Genomic DNA, 15,591 nt, shown 5'->3' with positions numbered 1-15,591 from the left:
TTTAGCTTGGAATTTGGATCCATGTAAATCAATTGTATCCCGAAAATCACAATGGACCTAAAGCTATGATTCAATGCTTTTGCGTTAGATTGAATCAATTTTGAATTACATTTTTGTTTTAAATACAATTAAAAGGATAATTTAAGCATTACAACGTTAACACGGTGTCTTAAGAAGGATTATTAAGAAGTACCAAAAAAATTACATCATAAAAACTGTGTATTCAACCTATTGAAACTCAAAAGTTTGACATATTTACATAAATCTTAAGTACATAAATATTTATTTCTATTTTTGTATTCGTATTGAATGCATTTGTTAACGTACATTCTAAGTACCTGTTTGGTACAACGGTGTATTAGCATTTTCCACGTTCCGAGACATTTTGAACGTGAAAATAAAGAAGTTACCTTTTGTAGCTTTTGTACAAACGCCGTTTTTTTTTCTATTTCCACCGCTACAACAAACACGTCCTAAACCCAACTTATTATCAATTATTCCAAAATCAATTCTATCAAATATAATCCATACACACATTTAATTATTATATGTACCATTTTCCATGCCCATTTTCTCAAGTAATATGAAAATAACGAGTAATTCTGAAAATATTAAAAAGAAATAAAAATGGCACTATTTATATAGTAAACCCTGCCTCTTTCTTCCTCAAAACAAAATCGCACAATTTTAAAGCGAGTCGACAACTTGTTTTTCGTCTCTATCTCAATTCTCGAAGCTTCTATTAGATTTCTCTTCACGCTTTCTCTTTCACTTCAACTTCAACATCTCATCGCAATGGTTTTTTCCTCTCTATCTCTTTTCCAAATCTTTTCGTTAACGTCTTCAAACATTTCTATGATTTTCACTGATTATTCTAATTTCTAAATTATTCCATGTCTTTTCATCCATTTTCTCATTTTCAATTCACAATTCGTTTTACGGTAACCCACTCCATCGGTTATGTCCCTTTTTATGTTTCATGCTCAAATATTTAAACTAACTTGGGTTTGATTTTGATTGTTTTGTTTGTAATGATTTCATTTCGGCTTTTGGGTGTTCTGGGTTTCCGAAAAGTGCGTGTAAAATGTTTGATGAAAGTCCTCAAAGGGATATTGTTGCTTGGACAGCTTTGATTAATGGGTTTGTTAAAAACGATGTTCCTGGTGAGGCACAAGTGATTTGTGGATATGAGATTGAAGGGTGTTGTGATTGATGGTTTTCTATGGTTCTGTTTATTGTGCTCTTGTGGATATGTATTTCAAGTGTATTCATTGTGAAGATGCATGCAAAGTTTTTTTATTTTGCTATTGAAAAGTACTTATCTGCATGTATATGTTTCATTTGAATCATTTTCAATTTGTTATTTATTGTTACAGGATGCTGCAAAGATGTACGGTGCTGTGTTGGCATGCACGGATGAAGCAGTTCTTCCTGTTAGTCAAGTGTTTGATGCGATTAGAGAACTTGGGAATGAAGGGGTTGAGAAATTGGATCCTCTTGTCATCACATCTGCATCATCACTCAGTAATTCTACCTCTCCTTCAATTATTGGGCATATTATTATGTGATGTGATATAATGGATTTGCATTAAATTTTTTTATGGGGTACTTTAGTTTGTAAATATAACCAGTAAAATACATGTTTCTTTTGCTTACATCTTGTTCGACTTTCTATTATCTGACATCATGATTCATTGGCATGTCCATCTTTTCGGGTTTTATTATTACTAGCCGTTTTTGTGGTATGATGTCTAAAAAATGCATAGAGTGAATTAGTGTATCCTTTAGGCTTCTATGCTTCTATCGATGCTTTAAAACTTTGACCTCAACTTCCTTTTTCCTTGATTCATGTTGAATGAAATTGTTTAAATTAATTTGCTGTTAGATGAGCATGCTTAGCCTGGAAACTTAGACATGGACATTGGACACAATACTGACACAAACATGTAGACACCAATAATACTTTGAGAAAATAGAAGTGATTGAATTTGAATGTAACCACATGTGTCACTCTCAGACACAAGAAACACCTTCAATTTGAAGTGTAGGCTGTGTTGCTGTTATATAGATGCTAATGGCTTGTGGTACTGAATTTTAATGTTTGAAGTTTATGGGGGTGGGTGGGTGAGAAAACATGTGTCGATTGACAGGGTGTTGGCAGAAGTTGGATAGGAGCTACTTTTTCTTTTCCAAATACGATTTCCCATTTTCCGCATGTGTGGTGCTACTCCGGTCTTGAGCATAAGCAAAAAAATAAGTAAAACGAAGTTGATTTATTTGGTTAAAAATTTGAACTAGATGCATCTACTTTGTTTGACTCTTTTTTTGCTTATATTCAAGATCATAGGAAGTATTTATAATGGCCAAAGATGCCAATTTTTACTGTCTATTTATTGCAAACTTCAGGCAAGTTTCCAGTGGAATCTTCCTCTGTGGATTTGGTCGTTTTAATCTGGAAGTCTCTTGATTTTCCTATCGACCAACTGACTCAAGAAGTCCTCAGAGTGCTAAAAGCTGGTGGGACAACTCTTATTCACAAGTCCTCCCAATCTGCTGTGGGTTCAGGTGATAAGGTAAAATAACAGCTAGATTGTGCTTGAGTGATTCATGTCATTGCACATGATCTCACATTTTCCCCATTGTCCTTTCAGATGATACCTGATCTTGAAAACAAGTTATTATTGGCAGGATTTTCAGAAATACAGGCTTTACAATCTTCTGTGGTAAGTTTCATTATCTGGTTTCTATATCCTTACCATCTCTATTAACCGTTGTTTTTTCTTAAATTTATTTGTTTTCTTACGTTTAAACTATTGTGCAATAGAAATACGCTAGGAACATTTAATCAAACAGTTATTGTCTTCTCACGTCTTGTTTTCTGTACAACAAAATAAAATACAATAGAAACGTGTCCGATGAGTTGAGTAATAGGCTGACATGTGTCTTGAAGCCCAGTCTGCTACTGGTATTTGACGACCATTGCTGTAGTTAATGGTTTTTCATTTTTGTGCAGGATCATTAATTAGAGCTAGTGTTTTTTTTAATGATACTATTTATTGTCTTTGACAAATTTATTTTCCTATCGCATGTCAAGTGGAGTATGGGCCATGAGTCATCCAGATTTTTTTTTCCTTATTAACATCGCTCTGACCATCTTACAAGTTCTAATTATAATGTTCTGTACTGCACACAGATCAAAGCTAAAAAGCCTTCATGGAAAATTGGTTCATCTTTTGCACTAAAGAAGTTTGTGAAAAGTTCACCCAAGGTGCAAATTGATTTTGATTCAGATCTGATTGATAAAAATAGTCTTTTGTCTGAAGAAGATTTGAAGAAACCTGAACTGCCATCTGGTAAAGATTCAACCCTTCTCTAGCTTTGTCCCTCTATTAGTCTTATGTTTGATATTTGGAGTAGCTGACATGTTGTGCAATAGGGGATTGTGAAATCGGACCTACAAGAAAGGCCTGCAAAAATTGCTCATGTGGAAGGGCAGAAGAAGAGGAGAAAGTGTTGAAGTTAGGATTGACAGCAGAACAGATTAATAATCCTCAATCAGCTTGTGGCAGTGTATGTCTTTTTCTTTTTTTCGTTTAATCAATGTTGGTCCCTATAGTGTCATCCAATTTTTAATTAAATCATTATTGGCTATAGTTTAAAAACATAAAAGTATTTTCAGTGTTAAAATTGTGGTAAAATCCTTAAAAGTATTAATCATGTAATCAGTCCGAAAAAATGTTCAAATAGCCGACATCCTGGTATCTCAGTTTCAGGGTTGGACTCTCCATGCCACTATTTGGAATTGACAACATAGATGTCAAGTCTATTTGGTTCTGTTGCCAAATCTTAAATATGTTACCATGGCACTCATACTTTTATTCTATTTTTCTTTTCTAGTTGCCTTGATGTTATAATGTTTTTTTGGTTCTGACTTCTGAGTCTTCTAAAGCAATCATTTCTACTGTAAGTACTTTGACTAAAACATTGAACCAGTTCAATTAATAGTATGGTTGTTTACATATTCCAATGGTATGATTCATGTCCACTCTAACTCAACATCCCACACCTCAATGCCAAAATTACCTATCAAACCACCACCAAACTACTTTCTTTGCAAATATGTACATTCAAATGTTCTCTTCCTGCAGAACTTTCATTGATTGTTCCTTTGTCAAAATTCAAGGACGTTCTACATTACATTTTGTTAGACTCATCCATCCTTGCTTCTGTCAATTTAGTTGGAGGAGCATGAATCTTGTTCATTCTTTTTCTTCTCACATGCTTCCTATTGGGAGCTGTTGCCATTGACTCAGTGGAATTTTTGTTCAAAATATTGCCTTGTTGTAGTTGTTTCCGAAAACAGAAGCAGCAAATGCAGTGTACTGTCCAAAGCCAATGATTAAGTTGCCTAGCAAATGCAGCGTATCGTTAAAATTAAAAAAATTTAAAACCAAAGAGCCACAGAATGACTAATAAAGCTTGTCATTCTAAATGAATTTTAAAACAAAAAGAAGAAAGATATACTTTTGATTTACATGTGGATTCTGGGCAGAGTTTGTAATTTTTAAATAGGTAGAGTTTAAATTAGACTTCTGGTTTTGTAATCCCCACTGATTTGTATCTAGCATTTCAAAAAATCAACTTCTGTCGAATATATTTTCTAGAAGATCTTCTAAGATTGAGTTGAATTGCAGTCAGCTTAGTCAGTGAATTTCTGGGATTCCCTTGCAGAGTTGGGATTTTCTCTCTGTTAATAGTTTCGTCTATTTTGTTAATATCTTCACTAATGCTATTTCAGATTATTTTTCGTATAATGGCCATTGTTCTGAAAGTTTGTCTTTGGTCTACAGTGTGGGTTAGGGGATGCGTTTAGGTGCAGTACCTGCCCTTACAAGGGACTGCCTGCCTTCAAAATGGGCGAGACGGTACTACTTTTATCTCCCTCTCTTAAGTTGTTTGGTGTCATTTCTTTGGTATGTCCTGTTGCATAACTTATCCATATAATTAGATCCAAGTTATGTAACAAAATCAAAAAGTTATTGATCTAGTTGAAAAATGTTTGATAAAAATCTAATTTAAAATATTAATATAGTTATAGACAAATTTATAATGACTTATAAAGACATGCATCAATTTGATGTCAATTTGATCGTTTACTCAATAGTGTATAACAAATAGTTTGAGTGTGGACTTCCTTCGAAAATGAAAGTACTAAGATATTTTTTACACATGTAAAAGTGAAGCTATAATGTACATCATTAACTTTTGAAGTTTACACGACCAAGCATATTTTGATGTTGTCAAAGGAAGTTGGAATCTAGATCATTGCGAGAAATGGGTCAACTGTTTAACAATTAGGTGAAATGATGATAAATTCGACAAGTATATCAATCTGTATAAGTAATAAAGTAGTAAGTAAATCATATTCATGTTGATTGTTGTTTCTGATGACATAGTCCTCGTTCATTTTTGTGCAAGAGTTTTCAATTTTTTATGACATGGCATTATAGTGACTAGCCAACATGGATTATGGAAAATTAAAAATTACAATAATCGATTAAAAACTAATAATTTCACAAAATCATTTTTGAAAATTAAAAATTCAAAACCTAGTAAGAAAACTCATGTTGATATTAACTAAGAAATTGAGTTCAAATAGTTAATAAAATCCACCCTAAACGAATTGTTTAGAAAATGAGTTCTATTTCTTGTAACAATTTTTTTGTCAGTAGAAAAAAAAAATATTGATATTAAAAATTAAGGAGCTCATATCAAAATAATTTTTGCGTTTGAATTTGGTTATTTTGCGATGAGATGGGAGAAGGTGCGGAATACAAGAGCGGTTTGAAGAAGGCGAAGGTGTTGAAAGCATTATTGGAGGATCCAATACTCGCAGATGTACCGAAGAATCCAACCCTGGAAGATGTGGAAACTCTCATTGGACTCGAATTGGGTAGTGCAATGCGAATTACAGTTTTGAAATTGGATACAACCTCGTTTGATGTGATTCTAATGAATACGGCAACGCTCAAGGATTTGAAACTTGCTATCAAGAAGAAGGTTAATTACATGGAACAATCTAGTATGGGTCACCGCCATATTTCTTGGTCAGTTTCTCATTCATTGGGTTTTGTTTTAATATTTTGATTTCTTATTTTATACAAAAACTGGTGTAATATGATTTCAATTTAATTATTACACACCGACAGTGTAAAGTTATTTTGTAAATTCGTCTCATTTTATTTGCAGGAGAAGTGTTTGGGCTAATTATTGTTTGTCATTCGATAACAACAAGCTCCTTAACGATGATGATGTGCTTCAAAATTTGGGCGTTCGGAATAATTCTCAGGTTTCTTCTACTTACTTATGCCATTGCTGGAATTGTGAAATAGAATAAATTACTAGTATTTTAGTCTGCATTGATCATGTGACCAAAAGAATGTCATATTCGCAATATCATTTATTGTATTAAAATTGCTGCCATTACCAACTACAAAGTTTCAAATTCGTAATGCCATGTATAGAATGGTCTCTGCTCCTGCCGCCAGATGAATATTAGATTGATGTTACCCTTGTGGTTGAATACACATGCATTATAGGGAAAAATTCCTTCATTATCCAAGGAAGTTATTGTATGCCTATGAGATATTTATAAGCGATTCAAATTAGAACCAAGATGAATTTTATACTTAAAATCTGAAAACAATACTTGCTTTATAGAATGTACCTTCACATACAAGTAATGAATCCACAATCTTTCCTAATCATTGATTTGAAGTATCCAAGTTTCTTTGCACAATGGCCAACTCCTACTGAACTTGGCCTTCAGCTCAGACTTTACTCCACTATCTTGCATGGTCTACCAGAAGTAAAGCTTTTCTCTTCATGTATACTTTTGATACAATATTCCTCTACACTCATCACCTTACACTCATCACCTTACTTAAAACATGATAAGTTTTACCTCAGAGGATCACCATATTTGTGACAGTCCGCCATCTTCATAAGTGACCTCGTGCTAGAACTTTTAACCAATCATGGACAGTGCATTTGAAAGGAAGCTGAGGAGCTGGACCTACGACAGGTCTTCTAAACTTGGTTATTCTACATATGCAAATGCAGAATCAGATTGGTCCCTATAAACCCTCACTTTATGATCAGCAATGAGCTTTTCAAGCTGATATGCTTTCATTTTCAGCTCAATGGCACCTGGTTTCCGTTAGATCAAACAAACTTTCATACTCTCTGAAGCTTCTATAGAAACGCCCGGTCGAACTCGTCTCATCATAAAAAAATGGAAACTTTGCAAGTCTCATGAGTTGGCCATTGATTAGTTTTCACATCTTTCTCGTTGGGAGATGGCAATGGACTTAGTTCACAAAACAATATGCAGAAGAACACTACATGCTTATTTTCTCACCACAAACGTCAATGTTATGGTAGCAAATAGGGCACGTCATTCTAAGTAGAATTTTCTTTGTTAATATGATCTACCTTTTATAGTAAAATGATAATTCGAGTTCAAGAGAATCTGATCTTTTGGAAGGGGTTATGCTAAATCACCAGTTTTTCCTAATAATATTAAAAAATCTATAACAAATTCGTTAGTTTTATTATTTTTCTCTCGCCTCTTGAAATTGTTGAATGATGAATTTTGTATTGGGAGAAATAAATTGTAGTTCACTGATATTTTATGCCAATGCAGATACATTTTGTATGCAGATACATTTTTGTCCCGTATGTCATGACAAAAGAATCTAGAAGACACTCAAAAAGGAGAAAGCATCGGTTTTTTCATGGCCTTAGTAAGCTTTCCTGATCAACAAAAGCTGTAATGTAATAGACAAATAATGTGTCTGAAATTGAGTCTATTGACAGATAGCGATCATACTACACTTCCTATCTGTCAGTAGACTCAATTTCAGACACATTATATGGAGTCACCCGGCATTCTCCCATGGTATTAGGTTTAAACTCAGCAACAACAGGCAAGCCCCAATCCATCTCCAACATAATTGTTATCAGCTTCCCAGCATATTGGTAAATTTTTTGTCCCATTTCCATGGTGCACAGTCTAAGACTTACCTGCCACCGAAATATTATCGAAAAAACAGAAGCCCGTAGCTTTGTCGAGTTCGGCATGATGCCCCGACGACAAAAATAGACACAGCAGATTAAACAGATTAAATAGTTACGCGTATCGAGCGGTGATGTCACCAGACTCAAGCAGGTCCCAAATGGCAGAGACACGATCAAGTTTTTTCTTGTAAATTGGAAAATGTGTGTATTATAACTAATAAGGGTTCTTCATTTTTTTAATTGCATGTATTGTCATCAAAAAAAATTGTGTGTTGCATATTATTTTGGTTATAATGAGAAATGCGTATAAAAAAATTCAACATTTTTTATTTTTCCTTGTATGAGATAATACTTGATATCAAATGCGTTGTGGAGGGTGTAATATTTTCAATACCTTGCATGAAAACATGTTTGCAACCAACCATACATAAATATCATTTGTAAAGTTTAAAATATTTTATTGAGTGTAATGTACAAAAAATAATGATAAAGTTCATTGTAATTGCTTAGAGATTACTTCCTTTTTCTAAAAGTTGTCTTGAATACTTTAAAAATCATATTTTCATATAAACGTTGATCAATATCAAACATGTCACTATGATCAATACAAAAACAAATATATGTTATTGATATTGAAATGCAGTGAAATTTTTTAGCACAATTGACATTGACAACTACTCAAGTCCTCATATTTAAAGGCACTAAACTTTTTAAGTAATATATAATTTATATAAATATATAGAAGCACACTATAATTTTTAATAAAATTATATACTTTAATAGTTAGAGGGCTAACAACAAAATAAAATGTTATAAAATTTTATGTTGTTATTTGAACAATTATTTGATAAATAATATATACATAATCCATAAATATAATATTGTCTAAAATTTACAATCACTCTATATATTTAATGTATATAATATTCATTCTCACTTGACTTGAATGACTCAAATATTCATTTTAAATACATGAAGAATGAATTCCTTAAAGAAAGAAAAAAATACATGAAGAATGAAGAAGATATGCATTCTTTGTAAGATATATTGGTGGTTCAATTGTGTAGTTGGTATTTTTGTAATACATGACACAGAGTTGTGTTTAATTTATGTTAATGAAATAACATTGATGTGATTTATTCGATATTTAAAATTGATTGTTTTAATTTAAAATCTTTAACATATTAATTGTGTTTTATAATTTTTTCAATATTAAATATGAATTCAACTTTTCATGTGAGCATGTGTTATATTATTACATGTATGTGAATTGATGCATTGTCATAGATTATCACTTGTGATGAGATTATAGTCTACTTTATATTGTAGATCTTTTGCGATGTTATATTTGCTAATATAGTTAATATTTTTGCAATTGTTAGTTAGATACCTTTACTAATTTTATGCATATCTTCATCCAAACAAAACTTTAAAATAGTGTGTTCTTGTAGAAATTAATACCAAACATATATATCTTTGGTATTAATTTTAGATATATGTATCTAAAAATTTTACGCATATATCCAATTATATTTTGTGCTCAAGGCTACAATTACATTCAATTGAACGTTTGTATTAAACATTTTAAAATTGTATATGCATATATTAGTTTAACTATTTTCACGTATCTAAAATGCACCACATATAATTATGAATTTCAGGTGCATGTGTCCTAAAGTCTTATTGATGACAAATTCACAAAGTTCTCTATTATCTTTGGTTGAATTAACATATCCATTACTTTTTACATAAAATGAACAATTTAAAATACTATGAAGAGAGGGCAATACTTTTTCCGACTCATGATTATGTAGAGATTGTTCATGATTGTGCTCTATCGTTAATTACAAGTTAGAAAAAAAATGAATAGTAAGTTCTGATTACATTGTCCTTTCAGATGAAAATTGTTGTGTAGACAGATTGGTTCACACCTGAATTTTTGAATGACATGAAATGTTTAGGAATCTCAAATCACAGATTAAGGTTGAAGATTGATGTTTCAGTCATGCTTTTGAGGAACATATATAGATCAAGCCAATGAGCTTTATAATGGAACAATGTTTGGTTGGATCTGATCTAAAATTTTTATTTAAGTTTCATATATTTTTATTGTCGGTGTGTTTCACAATGATCGTAAATTAGAGTCAATGTCAATCTTTTTTCAAGTCAGTTTGTATATGTATGCAATGACATGTATTTACCCGTAACAATTTCTATGTGACTATTCATGTGCAAATTAAAGGAGAGGATTGAAGATTCTTATTTTGGACGATGAAGAAAATGTTGTAATTTTTATTAAGAATTTATTTTAAATTTAATTATATTGATTAATCATTGCTTTGATTAGGCCATTTTAATACCACATGTTTTTTGTTATTGATTTTCGGTCAAAACTGCATTTTACGGTTGTCCATCCTATTTATTTGGATTTTATGGTTTTGCTTGTTTTGACAATGATATTTTATAATATGATATAAATATGTGGCTGTATAACTAATAAGGGTTCTTCATTTTTTTAATTGCATTTATTGTCATAAAAAAAAATTGTGTGTTGCATATTATTTTGGTTATAATGAGAAATGCGTATAAAAAAATTCAACATTTTTTATTTTTCCTTGTATGAGATAATACTTGATATCAAATGCGTTGTGGAGGGTGTGATATTTTCAATACCTTGCATGAAAAAAATGAAGAAAACATGTTTGCAACCAACCATACATAAATATCATTTGTAAAGTTTAAAATATTTTATTGAGTGTAATGTACAAAAAATAATGATAAAGTTCATTGTAATTGCTTAGAGATTACTTACTTTGTCTAAAAGTTGTCTTAATACTTTAAAAATCATATTTTCATATAAACGTTGATCAATATCAAACATGTTACTATGATCAATACAAAAACAAATATATGTTATTGACATTGACATTGAAATGCAGTGATTTTTTTTAGCACAATTGACATTAACAACTACTCAAGGCCCCATATTTAAAGATACTAAACTTTTTAATAAGTAATATATAATTTATATAAATATATAGAAGCACACTACAATTTTTAATAAAATTATATACTTTAATAGTTAGAGGGCTAACAACAAAATAAAATGTTATAAAATTTTATGTTGTTATTTGAACAATTATTTGATAAATAATATATACATAATTCATAAATATAATATTGTCAAAAATTTACAATCACTCTATATATTTAATGTATATAATATTCATTCTCACTTGACTTGGATGACTCAAATATTCATTTTAAATAAGAATGAATTCCTTAAAGAAAAAAAATATACATGAAGAATGAAGAAGATATGCATTCTTTGTAAGATATATTGGTGGTTCAATTGTGTAGTTGGTATTTTTGAAATACATGACACAACGAGTTGTGTTTAATTTATGTTAATGAAATAGCATTGATGTGATTTATTTGATATTTAAAATTGACTGTTTTAATTTAAAATCTTTAACATATTAATTGTGTTTTATAATTTTTTGAATATTAAATATGAATTCAACTTTTCATGTGAGCATTTGTTATATTATTACATGTATGTGAATTGATGCAGTGTCATAGATTATCACTTGTGATGAGATTATTGTCTACTTTATATTGTAGATCTTTTGTGATGTTATATTTGCTAATATAGTTAATATTTTTGCAATTGTTAGTTAGATAACTTTACTAATTTTATGCAAATCTTCATCCAAACGTGTTCTTGTAGAAATTAATACCAAACATGTATACCTTTGGTATTAATTTGAGATATATGTATCTAATTTTTTTACGCATATATCCAATTATATTTTGTGCTCAAGGCTACAATTACATTCAATTGAATGTTTGTATTAAACATTTTAAAATTGTATATGCATATACTAGTTTAACTATTTTCACGTATCTAAAATGCACCACATGTAATTATGAATTTCAGGTGCATGTGTCTTAAAGTCTTATTGATGACAAATTCACAAAGTTCTCTATTATCTTTGGTTGAATTATATCCATTACTTTTTACATAAAATGAACAATTTAAAATACTATGAAGAGAGGGCAATACTTTTTCCGACTCATGATTATGTAGAGATTTTTCATGATTGTGCTCTATCGTTAATTACAAGTTAGAAAAATGAATACTAAGTTCTGATTACATTGTCCTTTCAGATGAAAATTGTTGTGTAGACAGATTGGTTCATACCTGAATTTTTGAATGACATGAAATGTTTAGGAATCTCATCGATTAAGGTTGAAGATTGATGTTTCAGTCATGCTTTTGAGGAACATATATAGATCAAGCCAATGAGATTTATAATGGAACAATGTTTGGTTGGATCTGATCTAAAATTTCTATTTAAGTTTCATATATTTTTATCGTCGTTGTGTTTCACAATGATCGTAAATTAGAGTCAATGTCAATCTTTTTTCAAGTCAGTTTGTATATGTATGCAATGACATGTATTTACCCGTAACAATTTCTATGTGACCATTTCATGTGCAAAGTAAAGGAGAGGATTGAAGATTCTTATTTTGTACGATGAAGAAAATGTTGTAATTTTTTTTAAGATTTTTTTTTAAATTTAATTATATTGATTAATTATTTCTTTGATTAGACCATTTTAATACCGCATATTTTTTGTTATTGATTTTCGGTCAAAACTGCATTGTACGGTTGTCCATCCTATTTAATTGAATTTTACGGTTTTGCTTGTTTCGACAATGATATTTTATAATATGATATAAATATGTGGGTGATTTGTTGATCAGTGATTTTAGAGTGCGTTTATTTCACGGCCACAAAAGGGAATTACTTTCTTAGGCATAACTTTTCAAGGAATAGATTTCTTGAAAATGTGTTTGGGTAAAATTATAAGTTCTTAGAATTTTTTTATTTCACATTCTTAAAAATTAATCATATATTACATTTTTAATAGTACAATTCTTATAATACCCCTATAACTAACTTGATCTTATACCAAATAGCTTCGTACTTTCTCTCTATTCTCTCCTTCTTAAACTCTAGTTGTCATCCTTTTTGTCTTCTCCTTCTTCTTATCAGAGGGGTGATTTAAGGTCAATTTTGACCCAAAAATCACCCATTCGAGTTGTTTTTCCTTCTATCCTAATTGAATAAGTGATTTCACATATTTTATGTTTTCTTTCGTTTGTTTTTATGATTTCGTCGTCTCTGCATGACTTTGTTTGTTTTGATTTCTCGTCTTTGTGCGGTGTGTTTTTGATTTTCCATCTTAGTGCGGTGTTTATTTGATTCAGGTTGAAAGATCAGCATTGAGCAAGTGCAGATCCGATTAATGACAGTGACTTTGGCGTCTTCAACGTTGCAGATTCGGAGACTTGAGTATTCCGGAGACTTGAATATAGTCATATTTGTCATATTTGTAGGCATATATACTTTGCCGTTTTATATTATTATTAACATGGATGCTGTGAATTTGTTCACAGATTCATCCTTTTTGTTTTTAGCGAATTTGAATTTCTATTGTACCGATGTACTCTATCAATTTGGATGAATGAATATCGTTTATTTTTGGAAGAAAAAAAAAAACTAACTTGGTCTTATTTTTCACTAAAATAAACTAAATTTCATTTGGTCCTATAGTAAGTGAGATACTATCATCTTAACAAAAAAGTAAGACAGCATCATCATTGTTATTGGAAAGTTAGCCAGTGATCAGATGATTGTAAAAATGTTGACTTTTACAGAATGTATTACATTATTTATGTTTGATTTAATTATGTTTTTGACAAGATTTTTGATCATTTTTTTCTTTTTCATGAAAGGATCTTGTTGACAACAAGTTGGAATAAATTTGTTAATTTGGAACAAGAAGGATTTAGAGAGAAGAAGAATAGCACTAATTTGAAGAATCTTGATCTGACATCTGAAGGAGTTCATGCTGGCGTCTTAAAGCTTGCAACTTCACCTTCTTGATCTTCTCATCACCACGATAAGCGTTCTTGAGAATATATCCCAAGCACCCTTTGCAAATTCTTGATCAACTATCTTCTAAAAAAATATTAGGGCCAATGCACTGATGAATTAGGAACAAGCCTTTTGCATCTTTCTTTCTCAATTCTCGATTTGCAGTTCTCTGAGCTTCGGTTGCATTCTCTTGCAGAATTGGAACACCATCATTCACGATTTCAAACACATCTTGGAATATGAATATAACTTTCATCTGCGAACACCACCTATCATAATTATGTCCCTTGAATATTGGAAGATTCAATTGGAATTGGTCATTGTTTGATTGTGCCGCCATTGTTGAAGCTTGTTAGAGATCGAACCAGGGGCTCTTGATATCAGTTTGTTGGAACAAGTTTGTTAATTTGGAAGAAGGATTTAGAGAGAAGAAGAATAACACTAGTTGAAAGAATCAAAGTTTATTCAATTACTTATTATGAGTTACAACATGTAATTTGCTTATATATCAAGCATCTCAACTAACTACACTTAAGAACCTTGTTACTTACATTTCAAGTAACTGTTATAAAACTAACCACACTAATAGTTAACTAACTCTAACAGTTAACTAACACTAATTATTAATGTGTGACAATAATGTACGCAAATAATTATCAGATTCATAAAAGACGACATAAAGAAAGAGGGAACCATTTCGTTTGTGAAGGTGAGGATTGAGATCGTGTCTTTTCGGTCACTATTATAAGTAAAACTTTGCATTTTAGATTCATTCATTAAATAATGTATATCTAATCTATAATTGTTGATTTTTGCTTATAATAGTGACCGGAGAGTGTATCTAGTGGAGAGTAGCCCAATAATTTTACTTGGAATTAACACCTAGGAACAATTCGTGGTTCCAATGTAATTGTAACTAATGTGAGAATTTTTATTCCCATCGTTGGATTTTCAGGAATATGTTTATATTTCCATCCTAAAACCTCTCTTTTCCTATCATCACAAATCAATATACAAACACATAACCACGCATCAATTAAGCAATAGGATAAATCAATTGAGTTTCATTGAGCATCCAAGAAATTGTTCCTGAGACTTTGTTATATTTCACATACATGCTAGCTAGCTAGAAGTGATTATTATATCATAAAGAGTACTAGCTATGAGCAACACATCAGATAACTTACATGTGATGGTGAAATACGTCCAATACATTTGTACGTCAATTCATCTGTGCTAATATTTCTCTTTGATTTATTTATTACTTAATGATAATTATATGTCAAATTTTTCCAACCGAAAGTCAATGAGCCGACACTGGAAATGTTGTGCATAACAAAATTTTCAACAATTTGTAAACTGTGAAGAGGAAGCTTCTTGGACGGTTAAAACTTTTTTGGACTTTGGTTGTTAGTTACGTGTGTATGAGATTGAAAATCATGTTTCTGGTGTTTTTTTTCTTTCATAGTTTTCAATTTTTACTTTCATGTCATTCAATTTTATTACTTGAGTTTTTAATATGTCGTTTATTTATCACAGTCAATAATTTTCAAAGAAAAATTATG

At 30.8% G+C, this 15,591-nt stretch overlaps 1 protein-coding gene across 3 annotated transcripts; it reads left to right on the top strand.

The window, feature by feature from the left end:
* Window positions 1-642: 642 nt before the first annotated feature.
* LOC11440574 (anamorsin homolog) lies at window positions 643-8,408 on the top strand. Of its 3 annotated transcripts, none has more exons than XM_013602431.3 (10): window positions 643-798; window positions 1,377-1,524; window positions 2,407-2,573; window positions 2,652-2,723; window positions 3,194-3,353; window positions 3,437-3,570; window positions 4,851-4,925; window positions 5,815-6,107; window positions 6,250-6,349; window positions 7,706-8,408. In XM_013602431.3, the coding sequence occupies exons 1-10, from the start codon at window positions 796-798 to the stop codon at window positions 7,817-7,819; spliced, it is 1,266 nt and encodes a 421-aa protein (XP_013457885.2). In that variant the 5' UTR covers window positions 643-795; the 3' UTR covers window positions 7,820-8,408. The 3 variants fall into 3 exon arrangements, with proteins under 3 accessions (XP_013457885.2, XP_039689045.1, XP_039689046.1); XM_039833111.1 differs by lacking the exon at window positions 643-798 and adding an exon at window positions 815-941; XM_039833112.1 differs by lacking the exon at window positions 643-798 and adding an exon at window positions 816-941 and having other exon boundaries at window positions 7,723-8,408.
* The last annotated feature ends 7,183 nt before the right edge of the window (window positions 8,409-15,591 follow it).

The sequence above is a fragment of the Medicago truncatula genome, chromosome 4 (assembly GCF_003473485.1).
Source record: "Medicago truncatula cultivar Jemalong A17 chromosome 4, MtrunA17r5.0-ANR, whole genome shotgun sequence".
In the NCBI taxonomy this organism is placed as follows: domain Eukaryota; kingdom Viridiplantae; phylum Streptophyta; class Magnoliopsida; order Fabales; family Fabaceae; genus Medicago; species Medicago truncatula.
The sequence above is the reverse complement of the archived record's forward strand: the minus strand, read 5'-3'. Positions and strand labels throughout refer to the sequence as shown.